The 24915-nt window shown below is 44.7% G+C and overlaps 1 protein-coding gene across 1 annotated transcript in view; it reads right to left on the bottom strand.

The window, feature by feature from the left end:
• CAMK1D (calcium/calmodulin dependent protein kinase ID) overlaps nt 1–24915 on the bottom strand; it is a 224111-nt gene that overhangs the window by 23242 nt on the left and 175954 nt on the right. Inside the window, exons 5-7 of the mRNA XM_068912338.1 lie at nt 23701–23827; nt 13861–13936; nt 1711–1823 (exon numbers count right to left, since the gene is read on the bottom strand). Coding sequence (XP_068768439.1) covers nt 1711–1823; nt 13861–13936; nt 23701–23827 — 316 coding nt within the window. The remainder of the gene's footprint in view (nt 1–1710; nt 1824–13860; nt 13937–23700; nt 23828–24915) is intronic.

The following is a 24915-nucleotide window of genomic DNA, read 5'->3' as shown; positions in this document are numbered from 1 at the left end:
TTTGTAGGTTACCTGATGGATGTGACCCAAACCCAAGCTACTTCATATGGCAGCTAAAAGCCTAAGGCCTCTACTCCAGCAGCTACACTTAAGAGTGGAGTGAATAATTCAGGGTCAGGAGAGTTCAAGGCTGCCAGGTCCCTGCTCTTGGTCAGTCAGGTGCCTCTGACCTTGTTTTTGGTGGAGATGCTGATACAATTAGCAGGAAAGGCTTGGAGAAAGTCTGCAATAGGAGCCGCTCATTGTTCGTTTCAAGCAACTGCACGTACGGGTAGTTGGGAGAATATGTTGCACGTTTATAAAAACAAGTTACAGAGGAAAATGAACTCCCTTGGGCATGAGGTAGTGTGGTTTTGGTCAGCGCTGGAACGGAGAGGAGGAAGATCACAGCATGGCGTGCATCCAGTAGATTCAGGAGAGAGTAGCTGAAGGGGCCTCAGCAAAGCCAAATATGGCCGGACATTCTTTGTGCTGCTTTAGGTGATGGACATTCCCCCAAAAATGCAAAGAGGTCTGCCAGCAGACCTTCGTATTTTCTCTCAAAATCCTGATAGGCTTAAAAAAACCTCTCACTACACGTATTTTTAAAAAGTCCATTACTGTAATATCTGGATAACAGATGTAAGCAGCATGAAATGTTGTTCTATTAGGAAATTACAGGATATGGTCAACTTTAAAATAAAGCAGTTCTTTTTACGTCTCTCCTGCTTTAATTAGTAGTACTAATGAATCCAGAAACTGTACTTCTGGGGACATTTTCCCATCAGAAAATTTCCCTAGAATTCACTTCTTCTCCTAAGTGAAACGGCAGACATTTCCCCCTTTTCAGATACAGCAAGAACACCACGCTTACGTGACCCGTTGAAGGCCACACAGCAAGTCAGTGGCACATTCAGGGTGGAATACCAAACATGCTTCTGTGGTCATGTAGAGACACCAACGCTCATGGTTCAAGCTGGCAGATGCTGAGCCGTGCTGGATCCCAATGCCTTCAGGTCCATGTACATGTACAATGCAGTTTGTTTGGCTCTCTGCTAGAGTTACTAGAAAGGGTAAAGCCACGTGCTAATGGGTTAAATGGTTCTGGACTGGGAAGGAATTGGGTGAACATATGAGCAGCTATCCGGATGAGACCATGCAGGCAGCGCTCGCAGTTACTAAATCGGCATCTGTGCTCTGACCACAGGACAAAATTCCTTCCTTTCTCAGAGACTTGATAGTGTTTTCCCCCCTGCTGTTTAACCTTTCCCCCCCCCATTTGGAAGCCATTAATTTATTGAGTTCGTCTTTCCCGTAACCATTGCAGGCTCACTTCAGAGCAGCAGCACGGTTTTGGTAAGAGAGCTGAACCAGGTTGTGTTCTCTTATTAGTGACAAATAAAACATCCGTGTTTTATTTGGATGTGAAGGAAAAATTAAACTGCTTTGTCTTCTTGGGGCTGAAGGCTAATTCTGCTCTCTTAATCTTCTGCCCCAGCTACATTGCAGTGCTTTGTGCGTGACTGGATGAAATGGTACTTAATTTGCTCTCCTGCAGAAACAACCTCCCATAACTGTCTGAGCTAAGAGAAATGCACATTCCCACCGATCTTCAGTTAAAGGCAGTTCCACACACAATGGAAAGCTCATTTTCATGCACAATGGAGGATATCTATAACAGGTATGAATGTACATACAGCTGTCGCAATTAAATTAGCAGTAGCTTCTTACCAGATTCAGAGATGTCATCCCAATACGGAGAGTCAAACTCATACTCTGCCTTAAGGATCTGCTCAAAGAGTTTGGAGTCATTTTCATCATAGAAGGGGGGATATCCACAGAGCCTAATCAAGAATACAGAGGGAGACACATGACACACTGACCTGTCTCTGACAAGAAGGGAGAAAGGGAGAGGGAGGAGAAGAAGAAACTCATGTTTAAGACTTGCCCCATTAACGTTTCCAAGCAGGCAAATGCCACCCTAAGAGATGTTTGTTCAGGAGTATGTAAACCCACTTCTGTAAGATCAGCACCATCCTGGACAAACAGACCTCTCCAGAGGAATTCGACACGGAAACCCTAGTGAAGCTGGTCCTATACTCAGACTCACATGGATATCTTGACCTCCCTCTGCATGCTTTTGAGAGTCTTGCCACAGGGGTTTAGGCAGTGGAATAATTTTATCGTATAGCCACAAGCCCTTGCACCCTCTCCTACGTGTGCACTAATAGGCACTTTCATGGGCTATGCTCCACATCCACAGGGAGGCAATCCCCTTCATTCCTTCAAACACAGCCTTTCTACATCTGCGAGTCTTCTTCTTCATACTAGCTTAGCTGCTCTGGTTGTCCTTCTCGATCATTCTAACCTGCCATCTTACACAAGCCTCTTACTTTGGCTTTACTCTCTCCCAGAGAGGTGGAGAGGCAGTGCAGCAGCTCCTCAGACAAGCAGGCACCACGATGCCTCAGGAACCAGGGAGTCATCAGAGGCAGATGAGACTTACACAGTCACATCCATGGCATCATGACAGACTTTGAGCACTACCAGTGGTCTCTATATTGTGCAACAGACCCTAGCTATATAGGAAGGTTCACTGTACACCTAGTAAGACAAATGCTCTTTAGGTTGTAGGAAAAAAAAGTTTCTGACCCGCTGTTGAAGAACTGCTACCAACAGCAGTGCTCTTGGGACTCATCCACAGCATATGAGGCAAAGCACACCCAGAGAAAAGACCTCTTGTCATGAAGAGCAATGCTGGAGCAGGTGGGGGAAGACATACTAAAATACAGGCAAATGTATATACTTCTATACGATCACATCCATCTACTCTAGCTATAGGCTATCAACCTGCTCTCTGTCTATAGCCAGTTTTAATCTGAGTCATAAGCAATGTGCCCAGTTCGGCACCTCGCACCTTTACATAGCAGCAATTGTCACAGCTTCTAGGGGATAAATGGTTACACTGGACAAAAACGAAGGATAATTTGATGACCAATGTTTTGTATTTGGGATGCCAAAAGACTCAGTCCTAAAACTCTTTCTTGCTCAACCCTGACTAAGGGCAAATTCCCATGCCCAACACCAGCTCTTAAGTTTCCCAACAGCGTACACAAAGGAAGAGCATGGTTTCCCAGCCCACTGCCCTCTTTGCAACAACTTCAGCCAGAGTCCAACCATGTCACTGCCTAGGAAGAGGGCACATTCCTGCCTCTGTGGGAGGTACAGAGGTGACCTGCCACCTGCATGAATCTCCCTCTCCTCCAGCACGAGGGCGGTACGGGAAGAGGCTAGTGCAAAGCAGGGCAAAGAGCCAAGCAGAGCTATCACTCAGACAGCAGGACACGTCTGCAGATCATGCTGATCTATGCACCCCAAGGCCCCAGAAAGAGGACGTCTGGAAGAGTCCCTCTACCTCTGCTGCAGAGGATGCAGAGGTGGCACGCAGACCTACTGCTGCTGCAGGGGATCTCTCTCTCTTATTTCCAGAAATGATTTTGTTGCTCCCATCAAACTGGCCACCTTGCCTAAGGCTAATGACAGTCCTGCCCTGATCCTAAGTATTTATAATCAGACTTCTCAGAAAACCTAGACCCAGGACAACCAGAACATCAAACGTTATTTGCATAGTTAGAGCTAATGAATAGCTGCTTTTTAACTAAAATATTCAGGATGCACCCTCCTAGTGCTGCCAACAGCAGGACATTTGCTCTGCTGCCATGCAGGTACAGGGTACCTCCAGCCCAGGAAGCTCTTAGCAAGGGAAACTACACCCAGCACGATAGTAAATGAATGCACCTACAAAACTTGCGTACCAGAGACCCCCTCATGTCCAGCTGACGCTGTGTGAAATAGTCTACACCTCTCTGCATACACACCTGAAAAGATTTCCTTTCTATAGGTTTTAATATCATTGCTGCAAAATGTCAGCTTTACCTCTGAGGCTGGTCCAAGGTATTGAACAAAAACATCCCGCTCAAGGTTAAGCAGGCCTTTTTATCTCCATTATTTCTATAGAGAGATACCCCAGTTCTTGTCCCTTATCTCTAGTCTGTGGTGTAAATTGTTCTTTCACATACTTCTCTGATATTGAAGTGATCTTTTTCCCACAGTTTTCTTATACCTTGAGTCAATCAACTTCAGTATTTAATTGGAGAGAGCCAGCCATTACAAATTGACTGACGATTTAGCTGAAGCATCATGCTGTAGCACAAACAGAGCAAAAAAAAAAAAAAACCCCAAAACAAAACAAAATACTGTAAGAAATTATTGCTTAAGTTATTTATAACCCAAAGCCAGCCTGCTGCCCTGGAGGTTATTTAAACCAACTCAACACCTGAGGGTAAAAGGAGCAATGTTTTGTCAGCTCTGAAGAGTCAATGTGCTTGATAAATCATTCAAATCCCAGATGAGGTACTGATCTCTGTCAGATCACTACTGACCTGCTGAAATTTGCAGCATTATCATGAAACCACTGTGGTTCGACTGAATCAGAAATCCGTCTGTCTGTCAAAGCGGACGAGCTCTGTTGCAGCCAGTCCCTTGCTTATCAAAAGCAAGGCAGATAACGTCATGGCAGACATGCTTTACTTTCAAAGCAAGACTGCATACCTACTTAACAGGTGTGCTCTTGTACTGTTAACTTCTGGAGCTTGATGCAGGAATTCCTAGCTGAAACCCAGAGGTGAAAGTAGAGAATGAGAAGGGCCATTAAAATTTTGGGCATCTAAATAAACCCTTAAATGCCACTATCCACCCGGATGACGGAGGAAAAAATGTTGATTATTGAATACAGAAACTGAATCTAGACCCTGGATCTAGTTCTGCAGGTATCTTTGAAGAACATTTGTATTACATGCCTTCAGGTGATAAATATCAGAGCTTAGGTCCCACAGTCTTGGGGGAACACACACAAAATGGATTTCACCTTCCTCCTCCTTTCATAATGCTCAAAATTTTGCACACCTCATTGGTGGTTTCGGAGCGCCCAAAGCTGACAGCACCAGAGGTGCAACGGTCACAAGGACAGTGGAGGTACAGGTGACCAGACTAGAGGACGATGGCCTCTTCCCAAGACATACTGAGCAATTGCTTCTGCTGTTCTTCCCTGGGGGACTTGGTGGGCTCAACACAAGAAGCCTGATAGCCCTTCAGTAATTTCTTGCCTTTCTCAGCACTTTCCTTAAAGAAAACCAAAATGCTTGGATAAAGCACTTCTTGTTAAGCATGTTCCTTCCCCACTCAGTGACCAGACAGCACTGTGCATGCAGAGGCCCTGTTAGGCAGCTCTGGAGAAAGAAATAACTCCCTTAAAATGTGCAGTGTACTAATTACATTGGCAAAGGTACAAGAGTGCAAGTTAGGGCTGCTATGATTTATAAACGCTCGAGGCAGCAAAAGGTAGGAGCAAACTGCTGAGCAGCACAGAGCTGGAGGGTGACAGCTCACCTCTGCTGTAACCATGCAACGGGGCAGTGCAGGGGCATGTACCCCAGCGGGAGTCCCAGTCCTCCCAGAGCCCTCACGCCCTTCCCTACATCCAGCCTGCTCTTCCCCGGCTCCTCTGCACACCTTGTATAATAGCTGCACTTGTATTTCTACTGTCCACTGCTATATTCCTCCCCACAAATGGTTCTTCACCCTCTCAAGCAATGCCTTGCCTCGGGCAATGAGGTGACCAGGGCTGTGGACAGCGGAGAGAGGCAGCAGCAGCCAGCTGCGCTGGCCAGCGTGTCTGCTCACTGCAGTGTGGCAGCCTTCCTCTCTCCCAAAGCTGCAAATCAGACCCAGATCCTGAACTATACCTAGTAAATGGGACGCACAGTGAACCTGTGTTGTGGTGGTCTGCAGTAAGGAAGCACGAGGCAGAAGCTGATGGAGACCTCCAAGTCAATGAACGGGAGTTGACAGGTTTGCACACTTCACTGAGCCCGGCACCAGGCCTACTCATGCACAAGGACACCCAGCATCATGCACGAGGACACCCAGGGCCAGTGGGAGCTCGGCACAGCAAAGAAAACAGGCTTTGGGGGCACAGCTCTTCTCTTGCTGATGCAAAATAAATGGGAACTGGTGAGCCATCAAATCTGGCTTTTAGGAGCTTTCTTCCAGAAGGTGCTGAGCCCATTAGTAATGGCAAGATGAACTCTTTCTTTTGTGAGTGGAGCCCCTGACACCATCCCCCCTGGATTTCACACCCAGGCTACTTTTTCTACAGCCTGAGTGACAAACAGGAGCGCTTAAGAAGTGATCAGGCGCTACCAACGATCCTGGACAGGAACACGCACTGGAGGCATCCTTCCATCTCATGCCAACAGGCCTGTGAACTGAGGTGAGCAAGGGCTAAATGGGAAGGGCTGTCGGTGCTTGTTGGGGCCCAGTGTGAATCCTCCCCAGGCAGCACGGACGCTCCCTGCAAGGGTGACTCTAGGACACAAATTACTAAGGACCCGCAGCAAAAGTACATGACAGCTGGCATGTGCAAAGGGAACCACCAGGGCATGCTAGCACAGGGAAAGGGTGTGAGCTAGAAATGCAAATTATCTGCTGTCCATCAGCTGAAAATACAGTTTAGGAAGACACAGAAACTTTAATGTTACTCAGAGCCTGAACTGCCTTTGCAGGAAAGGATGGGAAAGCCCCAGCAATTTAGCCCAACATACAATTTATGGCTGGAGGAAATTCTGCTGGACTTCCAATGACTCGGCCAGCTTCCAAAGTCCATATTAAGTTTTATTTAATTCTTAGAGAATCAAAAAGCCACTGACTTCATTTCCATCTGCTGGGAGATTTCTGTGTGAAGAAAATGACCTCACTATCAGAGGTTCTGCTGATTTTCTTTAGATACGCAAAAATACAAAAATAAACTCCCTGTCTTCAATGTGAAAAAAATCTTCTGTTGTCCTGCGGGAGCTCCAGTCAGCTATTAGTTGTCATCATTTTCTTGCAGTGTCACCAAAGAAAAGCTTTCCAGAATTATTTAGCTACCTTTTCACATCAGCAATAGATTTGCCCTTAACCTCCTATCCCCAGTCTTCCCCTGAAAAAAAATGGGATGCAGGTGGATGGAGGTACAGAAGAAAGATATTGCCAGAAGTCATTTCTAGAAGGCATCAGGAAAGCACAATGGGAACACAGGGAACTCTTTTTTCCTCACCAAGCAGAGAAAGTAAACCCATGGCAGTCCCCTTACATTTCGCAAGGCAATGCTAAAGACTATATAACCCATTCACATGCTCAGTATACAATTTGCACTTCCCTGGGGGAAGTTTTACAATTTTATAGTGAGATTAGAGCAAAAGATTCAGTAAGTGCTCAAAGACCTGAGCAGTCAGATCAGACTCGGAAGAGATGTATGATGTGGGAAGTTATCCAAGTGCTATTTGTACGAGTGAACATATGTATTTTTTCTTATTTTGGAAACAGATCCTCAAACTGGCTGACGCTGGTGCCATCACGAAACTGCAGAGCCCTTAAGGGCACGTGGGGAATAAAGAATAAATTAAGAAGTAAGCAATGTCAAGAGCTAACTTAGGGCTTGTTTTCTCATTGTTTAACCGTGACATCCTGAGCAATCCCAATATTTATATTTTGCCTCCACTAATTCGCCTTTCGGTTCCAAACAGGTAAGATATTTCTCACTTTCTCTCTGAAACTACTATGTCATGCTGAGGGGCAGGCTAGATACCTGCCAAGCTCTTCCCAGTGCGTGACTCTGGGATGATGGTGGAAACTTCTGCCATAGCATGCTTTGTACTGTCCTTGGTTAATTCTTCTGTGCAAACATCATATAAACGATTTCACACACATCTACTTGAAATTAAACAGCAACTCTGCAGCAAAGAGCTCCAGGAAAGAGTATGATCCAAGATTTATCTTCAGATACTCATTGTTTATAAATAATAATAATAAACCAATAATTCTGTCCTATCAATGAACAGAAGTAGAAGAAAATTCAATGCAAAATGTGTTCAGGCTTATGCAGAAGAGGCAGGATGTGTTGACTATAAATAATCAGGGGCTAAAGCAGAGCACACTCTGGCCCCAAGCTCTTTTTCAGCTCTGGAACGTGATTTTCTATTTTCTGCATCTATTATTAACTTAATCTTCTCTATATCAGGTATGCATGGGATCAGAATTCTAGTTTCCCAGGCATTTGTAACCCCTCTTGTGACCCAGGCAGCTCCAAAATCCATCTGCTGGGAATCCAGTGAGGTCGCTTGCTCTTCTTATGTTTTATATGCTTTTAAGCTGAATGCATATCAGAACTACCTCATCATCAGTAAAAAGCTGAGCTCAACAATGAGGCTGTTTCAAATTGAGAAATGGTGCAACTGGAATAACAGGAAATTTCAAGCTGCTAAAATTAGTTCTTGTGAATAATGACTTTTCATGCAAAATAAGTTTTTGATAAAAACTCCACTGGTGCAGCCGCTGCAATCTGGATGTCATTAACAAGAAGTATTAGAGACTGGCACCGAAACAAAGGTATTCTTCTCTGAGACATCTTCACCTTGCATATTACAGAGACAAATATTTGTCAAGAGCGTCAGTGCCCCAAGAACAGTTTGTTCTTTCACCGTCATAAGCTGAAGACTCTCATGTGAGATTGAGCTTGCCTGGAGGCACTTAAGCCACTTATGATAATAATAGCTCAAAACATCTTTAATTTATGCCTGGCTTCTGTGTCGGATTCCCCCGAGTTTCCATCTTCTTAAATGCAACAGCAAAGGTCTGTTAAGAGTGGCTGTAAGGAGTCATGGGGGAGGTAAGGCAGGATGATGTGCTCACATTGCCCTAAACACCAATGTCTTTCAATCTGGTTCTGGCAAGTAGCTCCAAGCATGGAGCTGGAAGAGACTTATCCAGAGCAGTATAATGATGTACTGGAGCCAATAACTCATGCTCAGGACAGGCTTACGTAACCTGCACTATGGGGCTATGCTGCTCGTGCTTCTCGCATCTCACTGCCAGGCAGATGTGCCAGCTCTGGTGCCTCTAAGAATGCTGTACTGCAAAGATGCTAATCTAGACATTATCACTGTGCCCATCATAGTGGTCTCAGAAACCCCAGTAGGGCTATTTTTTTCTCGCTTAGGAAAGGATCCCTTCTTCCTCTCTATCATTAATGCACCCCAACATCCACTCTTCTCTGAGTTTCTGCCTACTTTTGGGAGCAAGGGTGACGTTCAGTTCGAAATTAGGACACTCAAGGTATCTGCCAGGTGAGATGGGTTTCTAAGCTCCCATTTCAGTCACTAGAGGCATACTCAGCACAGGCAACAGAAACTAGAGAGTGATGCAATGCACCCTCAAGTAGACTAAACTGTGCCATAAAAACACAGGTCTGAATACATATCTGGGTATGATCCAGTTGCCTAAGCACAGGCATCTATTGCTATTTGACATGGTCCAAGGTACCCTGCTCGGCCTCCATCTGCCACTCCAGAAGGAAGGTCTCTGCAGGCCTTGTGTTATGCTTGCCATCTCCATGTGGATGTCCTGGACACCCTGGCGTGGTACTAAATGCGTATGTTTAGGCAACTGAACTGCACATCCTGGTGACGTGAATAACTCTGTAGACACCACCGCCTGTGTTGACTCAGAGTTGGGTTCAGCTGCCCTCACATGGAGTGCTGTGACATTTGAGAAGCTCTAGAGTACATGAGATACCCAGACCCAGCTGGCAGATATGCCATGCGGCTGTGCGAGGGCTGTGCAGTCCTGGAGCAGCAGATCAAGACCTGTGGGACACTGCAGAGTGACTAAAACAGCACCGAGCACCGACATATCAGTAACCGAAGGGAGTCCTGGATTGCCGCTAACTGTAACAGAAGCTGAAACACGTAGCTCACATGCAGAAATGTTCAGGTAGGTGGTTTGATCTCAAACCGAATCCCACCCAAACAGCCTGAATAACAGTCTGGCAAACACATTATCATGCTCCTGTGGCAGAGCATTACTGTCATTCATTTTGACTGTACATAATACAAATCAGGTCCTTATTACATGAAGTACAGAAACCCTTAAAAGGTTTCCTTGTCCTTTGAGCAGGAATACATAGGAACTCATTAAATGGATTTAAGCCTTCAGGCCTGGGAATTCCCCATACAGCAGATGGAGGATTGAGATTTGATGAGTGTGTATACTTCTTGCTTGACAAGCCCAGCACAAGCCGATTTGGAAAGCAGAGCAAGAAACCACTGAACTGAACCTGACAGAAAGAGTAGCCTCACTCTTGGGAAGAGGGAAGAATTACAGACAAGATTGAAACCTTCCACCTTTCAAAGACGTATTCATTTACCGGATGACAAAGGTAACCTCACTTCGCACTGTCTCGCTGTTAATAAGAACTCCCTTGTATTCCTCAGCAAGACACATAAAAGCAACAAATAAAATAACAACAGGTCTGCTAGCAAAAAAAGACCTTTGGTGCATGAGTTGAATAGGACCAAAACCTTGGAGGAATGGAGAACCAAGTTTATCTCTGGGGAAGCAGGAAGCAGTTCACCCCTCCTCTGGGCAGCCGGATGGACACATGTACATTTTCATGGTGAATATATGAAAATAAACTGAAGCTGGAGGTCACAGAGCATACCGCTATCTTGCACCCGGAGTCTCTTCCATCTCACTCTCTGAAGCTGCCTAGTGACACCGAGCTGGACTAAAGTACGCCAATTAGTGCCCTGTTTGGTAAAGCACCAAGAAAGCAACAGAAAACACTCTACCTGACCGTCCTTCCATGGCTGGCAAATATAAGACCAAAACCATCAAGAAAATACATGCGCCTTCCACGCTCAGGTCTGCTTCTGTAAGATGGCATGTTTGGGTCAGCACACGCCATTCCCTTGTAAAAGAGCATTAGGAACTGACGGGTGAAGCAGCCTCCGAGGTATTTCAGCATGTCTGCTCTCCTTCTCACTGCTTCAGCATGTCTGGCTGGGATTAGACACAAAGCCAGTACCAGCACTGTTGACTTTTGCTTTGTTATGCAGAAGTTTTTTTGCATCCTGCCGCTGATGACTGGTCCAAGATAAATCCATCCCCTGCTAAGTTTTTTACTCAAGAAGTTTTCAAATACTCATGCAGAATAGCAAAACCAGTCATAAAGCCGAGTTTTTAGGCAGGGCTTTGTTTTAAATAAATACACATATATGCAAATAAACAAAGCCTTCCCATACTATTTTAATATAAAAAAGTTATTTTGGGTAGCAGTAGAAAAAACAAGCCATTAAATTTATGCTCAAGACTAAACAAAAATGTAGAGAATGAACAATGCACAGAACAGATAATACCGCAATTAGATGTGTCCTGGCAAAAACAGTTCTACTACACTGTCAAAAAGTTATTCATGCTGACAAGCCATGAGATGTTTGCACAAGGAGAAAAGGAACAGAGTAGGAATGCTTTAATGCTGTAGCTCACTGGCGTTGCTTTTTCCTGCAGTCTGGTATAACTCTGACGGTTGTGTAAAAAGGGGAAAAACACTGGTAGTGTTGGCATGAAAAGACATTTATCTCTGTGGCAGTCAACAGCTACACAGTTGCTCTCTGCTCTCCTGCACAGAAAGAAGATGCTTGTTGTGCTCTCTGTGGTCACGGCTCAGCCAGCCTATGGCAACAGCATGACCTCGTTTCAAAGATCCATAGGGGACAGGAATAGCACCTGCTTCAAAAACTCCTACGCTGTGCAGATGCAACCAATGCGACTGTTATTGCAATGACATGCATGCACCCAGGGACCTGCACCCTGACCACATACCACCCCATGGAGACAGGCCCCCTAAGCGGGAGGCTTCATACAGAACAAGTTAACAGCCTACAGCTTCATACATAACAAGTTCTGTATTTCCTTCTTGACCCAAACATTAGCAGTGGTCTCATACACTCATACACTCATGCACACAGAGCTGGATTCAGCTGATGGTGCCCAGAAATGTTTCAGGTACCCTTCTCTGGACAACAATAACGAATCCCCCTACCAGGCCTCATCTCAGTGACCACAGGGCTCAGGACAGCTCTCCAGTCCTTCCAAGTGTTGTCACTGGGACAGAAGATGGCTCATCTACTGCCGCAGCTCAAGCACTGAAGGTCTGCCCAGATCTAGAATACTCGCTGCTCCATTTCATTGAGACAAGTTAGATTTAGATGAACCATTTCATACTCGAGATATTCACACGCAGAGTCCGATGTTAGTACCCTGGGGGAACGCGGCTTGTTCAGCCAGGAGAAGGCACATTTTTCGGGGGGACCTAAAAGCAGCCCTCCTATACCTGTGAGGAGGTTAGTGAGAAGACAGAGGCAGGCTCTCTGCAGTAGTGCATGGTGGGAAGACGAGCGAAAAACAGGCATAAGGTGAAACAAGAGAGGTTCAGTGTAGACAGACGGAAAAACTTTTCCCTTGAGGCCAGTCAAGCAGTGAACAGTGGCTGGGTAGGCTCCATCCTTGCCATTTTCAAGACCCAACTAGATAAGGCCCTGTGCAGCCTGGTCTGATCTCATTGCTGACCCTGCTTTGAACACGAGATTGGTCCCCTCGTAACCTGAATTATCCCATGAGCCTATGAAGCCCTTACGAAGAAGAGTGTGATCAGTGCTGAATGACAACAGGTGCTAAATCTCCATAAACAACTGTATTTATGGGTTCTGAGATCTATCCACCACTTTGGAAAACGCAAAAAGATCTTGGTCCTGTAGCCCTTCTGAAGTAACTAATTCCCACTCCCTTCAGCAGCAATTAACCCCTTCAGAGGAGCAAATCTCAGCCACAGGTACAGAGGCTTAAAGGCAAAACAACAGAACTGACAGCGTAGAAATCAGCTCACCCTTTCTTAAGGGACCTGATGGTTGGAGGGTTTGGAAGTGTTTAAGAAAATGACTCCTCGTTTTCTGTAAAAATTTCAGTACTTTGTGTTACATTTTAGTGGAAATTATTCAGCACTCACAAAAAATTCTCCCTTTTTTGGCTTTCAAAAATCATCAAAACCTGAAAACATTTAATCCTGAGGAGTTTTAATCGGATGTCAGCAACACAAAAATTTCCATGTAGTTAAAAATTATTTGCTTGGGGGAAAAAAACAAATGTAGATGGAAATACTTAATCACCTCTAAGAGATATGTGTTCATACGTGCAAAATGCATTGATAAAGGCTGACATAAGCAGAGGGTTCTTTTTCCATCTTCCTTTCCCTTCACTATTAGGAATGGCCGGAAACAGATGAACCACCTGTAACAGGGGAACTGGATAAAAACGAACGACTGGTAAACCTATTCCTAGAGCAATAGCACTCTCACACATACATACACACAGGAAGAAAATAATAAATAATAATAAGTAATAGCGATAAGTAATAGCGCAGTCATAACAAGTAACATTTTCCATTAATCATAACAATATCCAGTCTTGGCTGATCGTATCATAAATGCATAATCTCTGAAAATGCATTACCATAGTTCACTAGTGCAGAGCACTACTTCTCCTCCAGAGGTGTGGCACTTTACAACACACTTCTACGTCTGCCGGGATAAGATCACGCAATGTGCAGATGGCCAGACTTGCTTCTGCTCACAACTAACTCGAGCAGAGAAAGTAGTAGCTTCACTAATGTCACAACCTTGTGAACAAGTCCACACTATTGTACGCCATGAAGCGCAGCTGAGAGCAGGACTTCATGTTGTTTTGAAGGGTCCTGGTTCATTCCTGCTGTTTCTGCCCAAATTTCAGGCTAGACGTGCCTGGGAGGTGCCCAGGATTCACATTATCCTGAGTCACAAGTGTCAGAGAGCAACTTTCTTGGATGAGAGGAAGCGAGTACCCAAATGGTGACAGAGGGTGTTGCAGGTCCCAAAGCTGTCTATGATTCAAGAACCAATAGATACTTACAGGATGTATGCAATAACCCCAATGGACCAGCAGTCCACGGCTTTGCTGTACGGTTTCTGGGCCAGTACTTCAGGAGCTGAAAATAAAAAGCCAAACAAGCACATGTTACCTGACCAAATACCTGAATGTTGCCAAGAGGTAGGACTTGACAGTCGTTCCTGAAACTTAAAGTTCCCTGAGGTCTTTGTTGCCTTCCACATTCAACCCTCAAATCTGCAAAAACAACCTGAAGTTTTTGAAGCTCCTGTCTTCAAGGAGAAGGGCAACTCCTGATGCTGAGCAAGTTCCCCATTTTCTGATAAGAAGGATGAAAACCAAAAACAAGCACATAAAAATACAGAAAAGGCTGAGGGCAGAAGGACCATCAGCTCCCTGTCAGAAGAACTTTAGGAGACTTGCAGAAAAACGAGCTAGAGCGTGGCACAGTTGCTGAGACCTATATTCACCCTGACAGCTTTGTCGCTTCCCGGCATCGTGCTGCCAAGTGGGGGACTTAAAGAGGCAATGCAAAAAGTACAGCATGTGACAGAGCAGATAAGCTAAGTCTCCAGGAGAAGAACACACTTCCTACTACCTTACTAATAAAGCCACATGGATGTCTAAGTCAGAGGAAGTCATTTGTCCTTCTGCCTCTGGGAGCAAAGACACCGTAGTCACAGGGAGAGACAAAAAGCACTAGGAATTAGACATGTGCACAAAGGAAGTGAGCCTTCTTGGCCTCTAAAGCTTTCAGACACTATATCCTGTATTTTGCTAGAAGAGAAAGACTGGACATCTATTCAAATGCTTTGGGAGTTTTTCCTTTATTAAATCACTGGTGGTTAAAAAGATGTATTTCTGGTTTGGAGAATAATGTTTTCTCTGTTGGGACTTTTCAGTGGTAAATGCTTAAACCTAAATTTTAAATCTGTGACTCTAATCTTTTTCATGCAAAGAAGCTTTTGCATTTTCAAGGCAAAATGTCCACAATAAGGCCAAAATCACTGCTCACGACATTCCAAAAGCAGACTTGCCACACTGTGTTTTAAAAAGCGCAGAATTTCCTCTGAATACTTAGGAGTTCAAATGCTCTGAGAAAATCACAGAGGGGCAAGTCCCAACACAAATATTTCTTCAGAGTTAGACATTACTCTGTTAGGAATCTTACCAAAGTCAAAGCAGTTACTCGAAGAACAGAGGGAAATGTTGTGAAGCAAGTAAATGCATTAAAACTTGAGCCTCACGTTTACTTGCTATACATGCATATGCTGCACTGATAAGGATTCTTCAAAGAGCCACCCTTCTAAGTTAGACTAGTCAATAAAACTAAGGTCAGAATTGTTGGCAAGGAGGAGAACAGAAAGCAATAATGAGAAACAGAAAAGACATTCTGGTACTTGGGAGTGGGACTTTATAAAAAGGATCAAAGGGAAGACAACGCATGAGGCAATGAGGGCACCGAGGCTCTATTTCCATAAGGAGCAGAATGATGGAAAGGGTCAAGCTATGCTGAGGAGAAGAACTCCATAAAGGATGGAAGGAAGCCCAGGGAAAATGCAGCTAAAGATATAGCTGGCAGTCAGATTACGAAGGCTCTTGAAAGTTGGGAAATACCCCACTCTGCAGTCCAGGGTAAAAGTTACCCTAGTCTTCGAGTCACCTGGCAAACTTGGACCACTGCATGCATAAGACATTACAATGATATTTCTGTTCAAATATTGTTAATACTAATACACTTCTATGCTGTCGTACCGTGTGAATACTCTTCATGCCTATTTGCTGCTTGCCAAAGGAGCAAGCTCTCCCCTGTTGCACCATCCAACCCAAAGAGCTCCTAACCGGGCCCTAGATGCTTGGCAAAAACCTGCACTGCAAGTCCTGAGAAGCACTTAACTCCTTACAGGAAAGAGGCACAATGGTGTGGTCTGCCAAGATAAAGTTATAACATTTTTACTACAACAGAGAACTGAGCTGTGGAAATATAAGGCAACTTCAGTCGCTACCCAAAACTTAACTCCATTCCAACAGCTGGGTCGGGGTTTGTATGTCAGGTTGGTGCTGGATGGGATGCATCCACGAGTGCTGAGGGAGCTGGTGGATGTAATCGCTAGGCCACTCTCCATCATCTTTGAAAGGTCCTGGAGATCAGGAGAGGTGTCTGAGGACTGGAAGAAAGCCAGTGTCACCCCAGTCTTCCAAAAGGGCAAGAAGGAGGAGCCAGGAAACTACAGGCCTGTCAGCCTCACCTCCATCCCGAGAAAGCTGATGGAACAGCTCATCCTGGAGGTCATCACTAAGCATCTGGAGGACAAGAAGGTGATCAGGAGTAGTCTGCATGGATTCACCAAAGGGAAATCATGCTTCACCTATCTGAGAGCCAATGACTGGCTGGGTAGATGAGGGCAGAGCAGTGGATGTTGTCTTCCTGGACTTCAGCAAGGCTTTTGACACTGTCTCCCATCACATCCTCCTAGGTAAGCTCAGGAAGTGTGGGCTAGATGAGTGGACGGTGAGGTGGATTGAGAACTGGCTGGGTGGCAGAACTCAGAGGGTTGTGGTCAGTGGCGCAGAGTCAAGTTGGAGGCCTGTAGCTAGCGGTGTCCCCCAGGGGTCAGTCCTGGGTCCAGTCTTGTTCAACGTATTCATCAATGACCTGGAGGAAGGCACAGAGTGCACCCTCAGCAAGTTTGCTGATGATACTAATCTGGGGGGAGTGGCTGACACACCAGAAGGCTGCGCTGCCATTCAGAGGGACCTCGACAGGCTGGAGAGCTGGGCAGAGACGAACCTCAGGAAGTTCCACAAAGGCAAGTGCAGGGTCCTGCACCGAAGGAGGAATAACCCCATGCACCAGCACAGGCTGGGGGCTGACCTGCTGGAAAAAAACTCTGCAGAGAAGGACCTGGGAGTCCTGGTGGACAACAAGTTAAGCATGAGCCAGCAACGTGCCCTTGTGGCCAAGAAGGCCCATGGGAGCCTGGGCTGCATTAGGAAGAGTGTTGCCAGCAGGTCGAGGGAGGTGATCCTCCCCCTCTACTCAGCCCTGGGGAGGCCTCACCTGCAGTACTGTGTCCAGTGCTGGGCTCCCCAGGACAAGAGAGACATGGCACTGCTGCAGAGAGTCCAGTGGAGGGCTACGAAGATGATGACGGGACTGGAGCAACTCTCCTATGAAGAAAGGCTGAGAGAGCTGGGACTCTTCAGCCTGGAGAAGAGAAGACTTGGGCAGAATCTCATCAATGTGTACAAGTATCTGAAGGGAGGGTGTCAAGAAGATGGGGCCAGACTCTTCTCCGTGGTGCCCAGTGACAGGACAAGAGGCAACGGGCACAAGCTGAACCACAGGCAGTTCCATCTGAACATGAGGAACAACTTCTTTCCTGTGAGGGTGACAGAGCCCTGGAAGAGGTTGCCCCGAGAGGTAGTGGAGTCTCCTTTGCTGGAGATACTCAAAACCCGTCTGGACGCGATCCTGGGAAATATGCTCTAGAGGACCCTGCTTGAGCAGGGAGGTTGGACTAGATGATCTCCAGAGGTCCCTTCCAACCTCAACCATTCTGTGATTCTGTGGTCATTCAGGGGGAGGGTGAATTTGAAGAAGAACTTGTCATGCTAGATTCAAGTACTGGAGAATTGTTCTGTTCTGCTCGTCACTGTTTTCCAGATAACCTGGAAAGCTGGCATTCACTCCCGTGGCATAAGGATGGATTGTCCTGGAGAACTATGTGAACTTATATTCCTCCCATTCCTCCTTCAAAATGAGGAGCCTGGATGCCTAGGATGGCTTTTCTTTTTACCCTCCACAAGGCAGGGCTGGTTTGCCCTGGACAGTCTTGTAAATTTACATTTTCCTTGTTCCTTTTTTAAAATAGTTGCTCCTCAGACTTGCTCAGGATAACCTTCCCAGGCAACCCTTGTGTCTCTTAGCCTCACTCTTTTTTTCCAGACGCATCCAAACTTGTCTCCAGATTTTCCTCTAGAAGGACTATTTTTTCAAAATCTGCATCAAATATGGCTTCTGAGACTCAGTTTCCTTTTTTTGCCTATCCATTGTGACTGAGTTTTGTGATAAAATATGCTAAAGAAGGGAGTTTGTATTCCCCTGTCCTTAGGTGGTTAGATTTCTTCCATCTCTCTAGTCTTTCCAAATTTCCAATATTTAATTAGCATCTCTCTTCCACTTTCAGTGACTGTTCCTGATTGCACTGCTTTCAAGACTGTGGTAAACATTATACATCCTCTATTCCCCAAATGAAATATTATGCAAATGATTTCTGAACAGATACTAGTCAGCCCCGGACATTATACAGATATGCCATATTAACACAACCGAAAACAAATCTGAGGCGAGGGAACGTGAACTAAATAGTCTCCCTCTTAAACACCAACATTTTTAGGGATCATGTCACGGTGGCGCATTTCTTATGCACAATTTCTTGCCGTCCGATGTCTTCACATAGGTGTGATCCCCTTCTAAAACTGGCACGTGTTCTCTTCCCTGCTTCAGGGGATATGGAGGAGTTTAGGGGATGCCAGCAGGACTAGTTTTAGTGGGATATCAGAGTCTGGAGGGTCCTAAGATCCGAAGCTGTGTTACAGCATGTGTCTCTGTTTTAAGGCAGCGACGTATATCGATAACAGGTGACACTCCACCTCCAGGTCAGACATTCTGGTGTTTCAGTTTAGTTTAGTTTTGTTTTGTTTTTTAAACTAAGAGAACTTAAAAGGCTTGTTTCAAATGGACAATTTAAGAAAAGGTTCAGAATAGGAAAGCTTGGAAACACTTCAGAGCACTATGCCATTACCCTCAGTGGGCACAGCAATGCTAATAAGCTTCCTAAAAATGCAGCTGCTGGATGCCAAAAACCTGCAATCCATGTTCTTGCAAAGAGCTTAAGTTATGGGGATTGCTGATACTTTAAGCCTACAGAACAAGCTGTACAAAGTGTTGAGGGTGCTTGACCTTCAGACAAGCCTCATACTTGAAAATGGTTCTCCTTCGCTCCCATGCTGGTACTACTGCTGGCAGATGTTGCTGTCTCACAGGAACTCAGTATAATGCTTTTTTTTTTTTTTTGTAGTTTACATGATTTCCCACGAACTGCGTGCCAAAAGGAACGCAGCATTTGAACAAAGGATGACAGTTTTGAGGATCCCCAGAGGAGAGACAAATCAGGAGCCTGCTCTAAATGTGGAAAGAATAAAAAGATCTAAGTAAGGTTAAAATAACTAGGGACCTGCATATGCTGGGCAGAGACACAGCTCAACTGGCCCAGCAAACAGGAGTGGCGCAGGTCTGGCCTAGGAGTTCAACTGGAATTATGTTAGTGCCATTTCCACGGTGCAGATAGGTCCTGCAAGGCAATGAAGACAAACGTGAAACAGGCTGTGCAGCTACAGGGAAGCCATGAGTTCCTAGAGGAAAAGTGGATAAAAGGCAGAGTTTGCAAGTCTCCGCACAAAAGAGGAATGGTGTTAGCCCCATTGCTTAGAATTCTTGAAGTTAGAAGCTCTAGAGGATGGACAGATGCACCATGAAGTGAACAGGTGGGATGCATGAAGGGCAAATCTAGTACCTGCTCCCGAAGCCAGAGATGGTACAAGAGCAGCGTGAGATCCCTTGCCTCCAAGTGAAGCATCTTCCTTACGGTACAAGCAGGCTACGACGCATGTAATGCAGTTCCTACACAAGGCCAGAGCTCCTCGTGGCATGGAAACCACTTCTTCCCTCCCTCACACAGTGCTCCAGCATTCAGCTTGCTCTCGTTGGCCACGAATTTGCTGCTTTGTGCTGTTTAGGAATGACAGCAGGATTTCGATGTAGCCCTGCCAGTTTCTCGTGCTCCCATTGTTCTTTTTTCTTGTTACTGAGTTAGTGTTAAGAAGCCAGCGTGGGACACACGCAGTTAAAGCCATGTGCAAGCAAACAGTGTTTCACCGCATGGCAATGAAGCTGAGCACTGCATAGTCGCACTGTAACCAGTCCATGCTTGAGCAAGCTCTGACAAGTGCAGTTCCCATGCTTTATTTTTACTTTATTACTCATGCTACTGCCTAAACTCCCGGGGTTGCTTTTTGCTAATAAGGATATTCCAAAAGCTTACTGAGCAGCTTCAAATCTTTGACTCAAAGGATACCAAGTAAGTCAAAAGTAAACATGGAAATCTATTGTGTATTTAAGTGCTTTGGTCTTGCGCAGGGCTAAGAAAAATGCACGGCTTTGATATTGTCTGGAACTTCTACTGGATTTCTGGCAGAGCTGAAAGGTGTGAAATGATCTTTTACAAAGGCATTACAGAGAATAAAAATAATAAGCAAGGTGAGGCATAGAGGGATCAACCACATATCCAGGGCACGGCCCAACCCTTACTACATGAAAATATAACCACAATTTTTTTAAAGTTGGGTTGGGTCTCAGAGCAAGAATTTAAAATCTCGGGAGGATTAAGCTATTAGCCAGCCACAAATACAGCTTGTAATTCAGCATTTCTGCAAAAGGAAATCAGATTGCCGGAGACGGACTTTTAAACATTTTCTCCAAAGCTTCCAAAGCTCCTAAGCATCGTGTGAGTCTTAAGTCCCACCTGCAGAAGTAACCAAAGCTCTTGAGAGACCAACTCACACGGAAAGTCAGCCAGCAAGACCTAATTCCCAAGCCACCAAAATCACTTTAGAGAAACATGCTGAGTGACTGCAATCCTCTCCTGCTTAGTGTCCAACTTGATACACCTCAAGGAAGATTCATTTTCAGGCACTTCAGAACGGTTCTTCCACCAAAATCAAGTTCCAATAAATGGTCTGAAGCCCAGCAGCCCACAATTGCGATGCTTAAAATGGTGAATCACTAATGCCTTATACAGATCTTACCAATAATCATACAGATCACCATTTCTTCTCTCATCTAGATTTTAGGATGAGATCCATGCAAGCTAATTCACATACCTAATTTGCAATGAAATGAACCATACAAGGTAGTTAGTCTCACCTAACTTAGATGCCATCTAAAAGGTGGCCGTCAGGTCCCAGCTCATCATCTAGACTCCCTCCATAAGAAATAAAGATAAGTGAGAGTGGTAAGCACAGTGGTAAGAAGGATGGTTCCTAATCGGGAAAGTGAGATCAAAATGGCACGGTGCCTTGCACACTTGAAAATACTCAGGGTAGCAGACCTGAGTTAAGATCAGATCTGGTAGAAAGTCACAAGTTGGTATAGCACTTTGCAAAATGGGAACCTACTGGTCCGGTGTCTGGAGATAATGATATATGAACCGTAGCAGATGTTAATGGCTTCTTAACCAAGCCCTAGTGCCTTTGGCTTGTGATATGTGTCTAAAGTCTTTTATAGGAATTTAAAAACAAAGTGGTTAAGCTGAAAAAACTAATTAATTTCTCACTAAATCTTAGAAAATGGGATGTTCCGTGCACCTTTAAAGAAAACCGCCAGAAATTACGTTGCAAGTTACACATCCTTGAATGTTACTTCAACACTAGTGAAATAGCTGGGAAAAAAATAATCAAAAAGAGCGCTGGAAAGGGAACTTCACAGGCCAGCACTGTGGCAGGGCTCACTGGATTCAGACTAGGACACATACTCATTTCGTGCCATTACGGGGAAGGACTTCTACATTTACTTGGGGGCATTAGGCAAGTGCTGAAAATTCTAGCGAAACTGCAAGGCATGAAAGCTTTCTGCCACAGACAAATTGCAGCCCATGTATGCAAAAGAGGTGCAATCAGGTATAACTCTAACGGGGGCCTATTCGTGGACATAATCGTCGTGAGTGACAACAAAAATGTTCTTGCTTGGAGAATGTTGTCTGGGCAACCAATTATGTAAAAAAGTAGTACTGAACGGGAGCTGTCTCCTGTGGAAAACGAAAAGAAATAGAACAAATATCTAAAGAAGATTTCTTTCTGAGAGAGGGGAAAAACTCCAGTCAGCACTTCAGAAATAAGTTGCTATGACCCCCTGAGCTGTAATGAGAAAATCCTGTATTCAGTATGGTAACGAAGGGCCTGAAGGCACTTGTGTCTGCACCATCAGCATCCAGACCCTGAGTAATGAGAACTCTCAAGATATCTCTCAAAGTACTACAGTTTTTGCCACATGCTCAGAGAGCTTCCTTTCCAAAATATCAAGTTTTCTTATGTAAATAGCTACACTGGGAGGCCATATGAGATCACTCTGTGCCAAAGCAGAGTCGCACTCCTTCATTTTCATCAGTGGTTCAGTAAACATAATCTTCACTTCTATACATCTTGCAGACTTATTTTGGTCAGTGGCCATTTAAGAACCAAATAAAACACGTTAATTGAGGACAGAAGAGCTAATGACAGTAAAAATTATGAAAATTGCTGGCTAAGCTCAGCTCCTGCTAGGGCTTTCGAAGATTCCAGTCTCGTCTGATTACACAAGAATATATTCAGGCTATATAGAGTGCAGCCTAACTCATATTTCTTAAAATAATAGGCTATGATGGCTTCACAATGGGAAACCAAAGAAATCTATGCCTTTCTCTAAGGCTATCAGGAGAAAGTGTGTCTGCGTAGCATGAAGATAATGCACTGAAAAAGGTATTCCTGGGATGAATCTGGATCTCTGTGTCATAACTGCGTCATCTGTTCATGTTCTTATACCCTCGTAACAACAGAGGCATGAAAACATGGGCGACTTGGCAGCTGCAAAGCAAAAAGAGCTGTGCCCACGGTCATTAAATTGCCCACACGCGTTTCTTTAACAAGTTTTCTCCATCCTTGCTATCAGCTTTTCCACAATTAATCCGAGAATATCGGGCCAAGGGGAGGGAGAAGGAAAGGAAATGAAGATGGAGATAATACACATATGCTGTCAGCGTAACTTTCTGCAGAAAGTCTCGTCTCAAGTGGCACCCTAGGTAAGGCATGAGCTGTGTCCTCTCTCCGACCGCTAGAAAACCCTGGCTCCTTCCTCGCAGCAAGATCTGAGACAAAGGTATCCCTACAGCAGCCGTCGTTTCAGTTGCATGGATTTAATGGCAGATACCCCAGCAATTAATTTTACTCTCTAACCTGGCTATCTAGGTATCTGAACAGGCACAGACTTGCTGGGTGTCTCATGAAATACGAAGTGAGCCTTTTAAATAGTGTTTGCTCCAACAGGTCTTGTAAACATCTTCCATATACTTCTTGCATTCAGTTGCTTTACTTTTTTTAAGAAGGATGCTGGCAAATGCTATGCAAATCAGCATCCTTGCACAATCACTTCTGAGACAGGCAAAATATCAGGCAATATATGGCAGGAAGCAATCTACTACTGGCATGGAGGACTTGGGGATCTAAAGAGTCTTTATACATTTATATTCAAAAAGTCAGTAACTTAATGTCGTTGTAACAGAGGATTGCTGGAGAATGAACGTAGCTCTTTCATTTTACTGTCTTCTGTCAGGGGAATCTTGCAAATACTCTTCTTTATGATAAAACTAATATCCCACATTAGGTAAAACGTCTTGGTTTTATAGGTACTTGCAGAATAGAGGCATTTGCATATTCTTCCCAAGCTTCTAATTTAACCGCGGGCACAGTCTTTGAGAAAACTCATTTGGCAAAGGAATAAAATCATCAAACCTAATCCCACAATCCCTGAGCTGGCAAAGTTCCAGTGAAAGGCAGGAATTGCAGGATTGGGACCTAAAGGAGAACAGCACACAAGACAACGTTGTAAACTTCTCAGACCTTTAGTTCTAACTAACTTGTGTAAAATCTTACATGTGCTATGTAGAGATACCAGAAAACAACTATCATTCCCTTTAGTGCCTTCATTTTCACTATGCTTTTATACTGCAGTGGGGAACAGCAGCTGGCTAGCGTAACCAAAGCGCCTACCAACGTATCCAGGAGTCCCACAGGCTGTGGACATGACGTCTCCTTTACCCTCCATCTTTGACAATCCAAAATCACTGATCATGATTTTTGATTCCTCATCCTGGCTGTAGTAAAGCAGGTTCTCAGGCTAGAAGGAAGAAAAAGCATAATGGGTTTTGAGCACGTAAATCCAGTAACATTTGCTGGCTGATGCTTTGCATTTAATATACTCCCCTAACGAAGGCTTATCTCTTATTCCTGAGGAGTGTCCAACATATCATCACTTCATAGCGATAAAATAGAAAGATTCACTAGAAGGCAGGGGAATATGGCAAATCGAGGTAGTGTACACAAAACTTTTTATAAAGCTGCATTTGGGGTTAAGCAGTGGTTAAAAGAAAAAGAAAAAGAGAACCAGTAGGTGTTAGAGAATTTTTATATCTTCTCCATTGGAAATAAATATTATGAAAGAGGAAATGCCTTGAAAGTCAACAGAGTTACAGCAAGAATGTTTTAGCTAGTGCTGATTAGGAAAAAATGTTGCAGTACTGACAACAGTGACTTGTTTATGCTGAGCAAAAACACGAGTCACTCCACAAAACCCTGTGAATTTACACTGATGTCAGTCCAGTTTGAGAGCCCAATCAACCTCCAGATACCAATCTGCTACATTATTTGCTAATCCTCAATATATATGTTTCAAATGTGCTACTGCCATACAGTAAATCTCTTGCTAGATGCTGCGAGAGCACACTTCCTAATGCTGCTCCCTTGCTTAACATCCTAGCTCTTGAAAGCTTCAACATCTCCTGCCCCGGGAGCCCCACAGAAAGAGGGGGAGCTTGTACCACAGTACGACCCAGACCTTGGGCTCTTCACGTTTAAAAGTGATGGATAACCAATGTTTCAGCATAATGCTGGAAGAGGCTTTTTGCCCAGAAGCTGGTAGAAATGTCTATGCGAATCCAACGCAGTTTCTCTACCAATCTATTATGTGTTCCAGCCATGAGTTTCCAGGAAACGATACGAGACAGCTGGGTCTTTGCAACATCATTAAATTCCTTGGGTCAAATCCAGGCTTGGATTTTGAAGGAGGAACAATCCTACTGCAGTCATGGGTACTGGCTAAAACCAGAGCTGGCACCTTCCATTGTACCACAGTTGAGGACACTGGACTCATTTTTAGGTTTCCTTCAGCTATTTATGCATTTTTCCACCAGGTATTTCCACCCTGCT

Source organism: Struthio camelus, chromosome 1 (genome assembly GCF_040807025.1).
Source record: "Struthio camelus isolate bStrCam1 chromosome 1, bStrCam1.hap1, whole genome shotgun sequence".
In the NCBI taxonomy this organism is placed as follows: Eukaryota; Metazoa; Chordata; class Aves; order Struthioniformes; family Struthionidae; genus Struthio; species Struthio camelus.
This window is presented reverse-complemented; position numbering and strand designations above follow the sequence as displayed.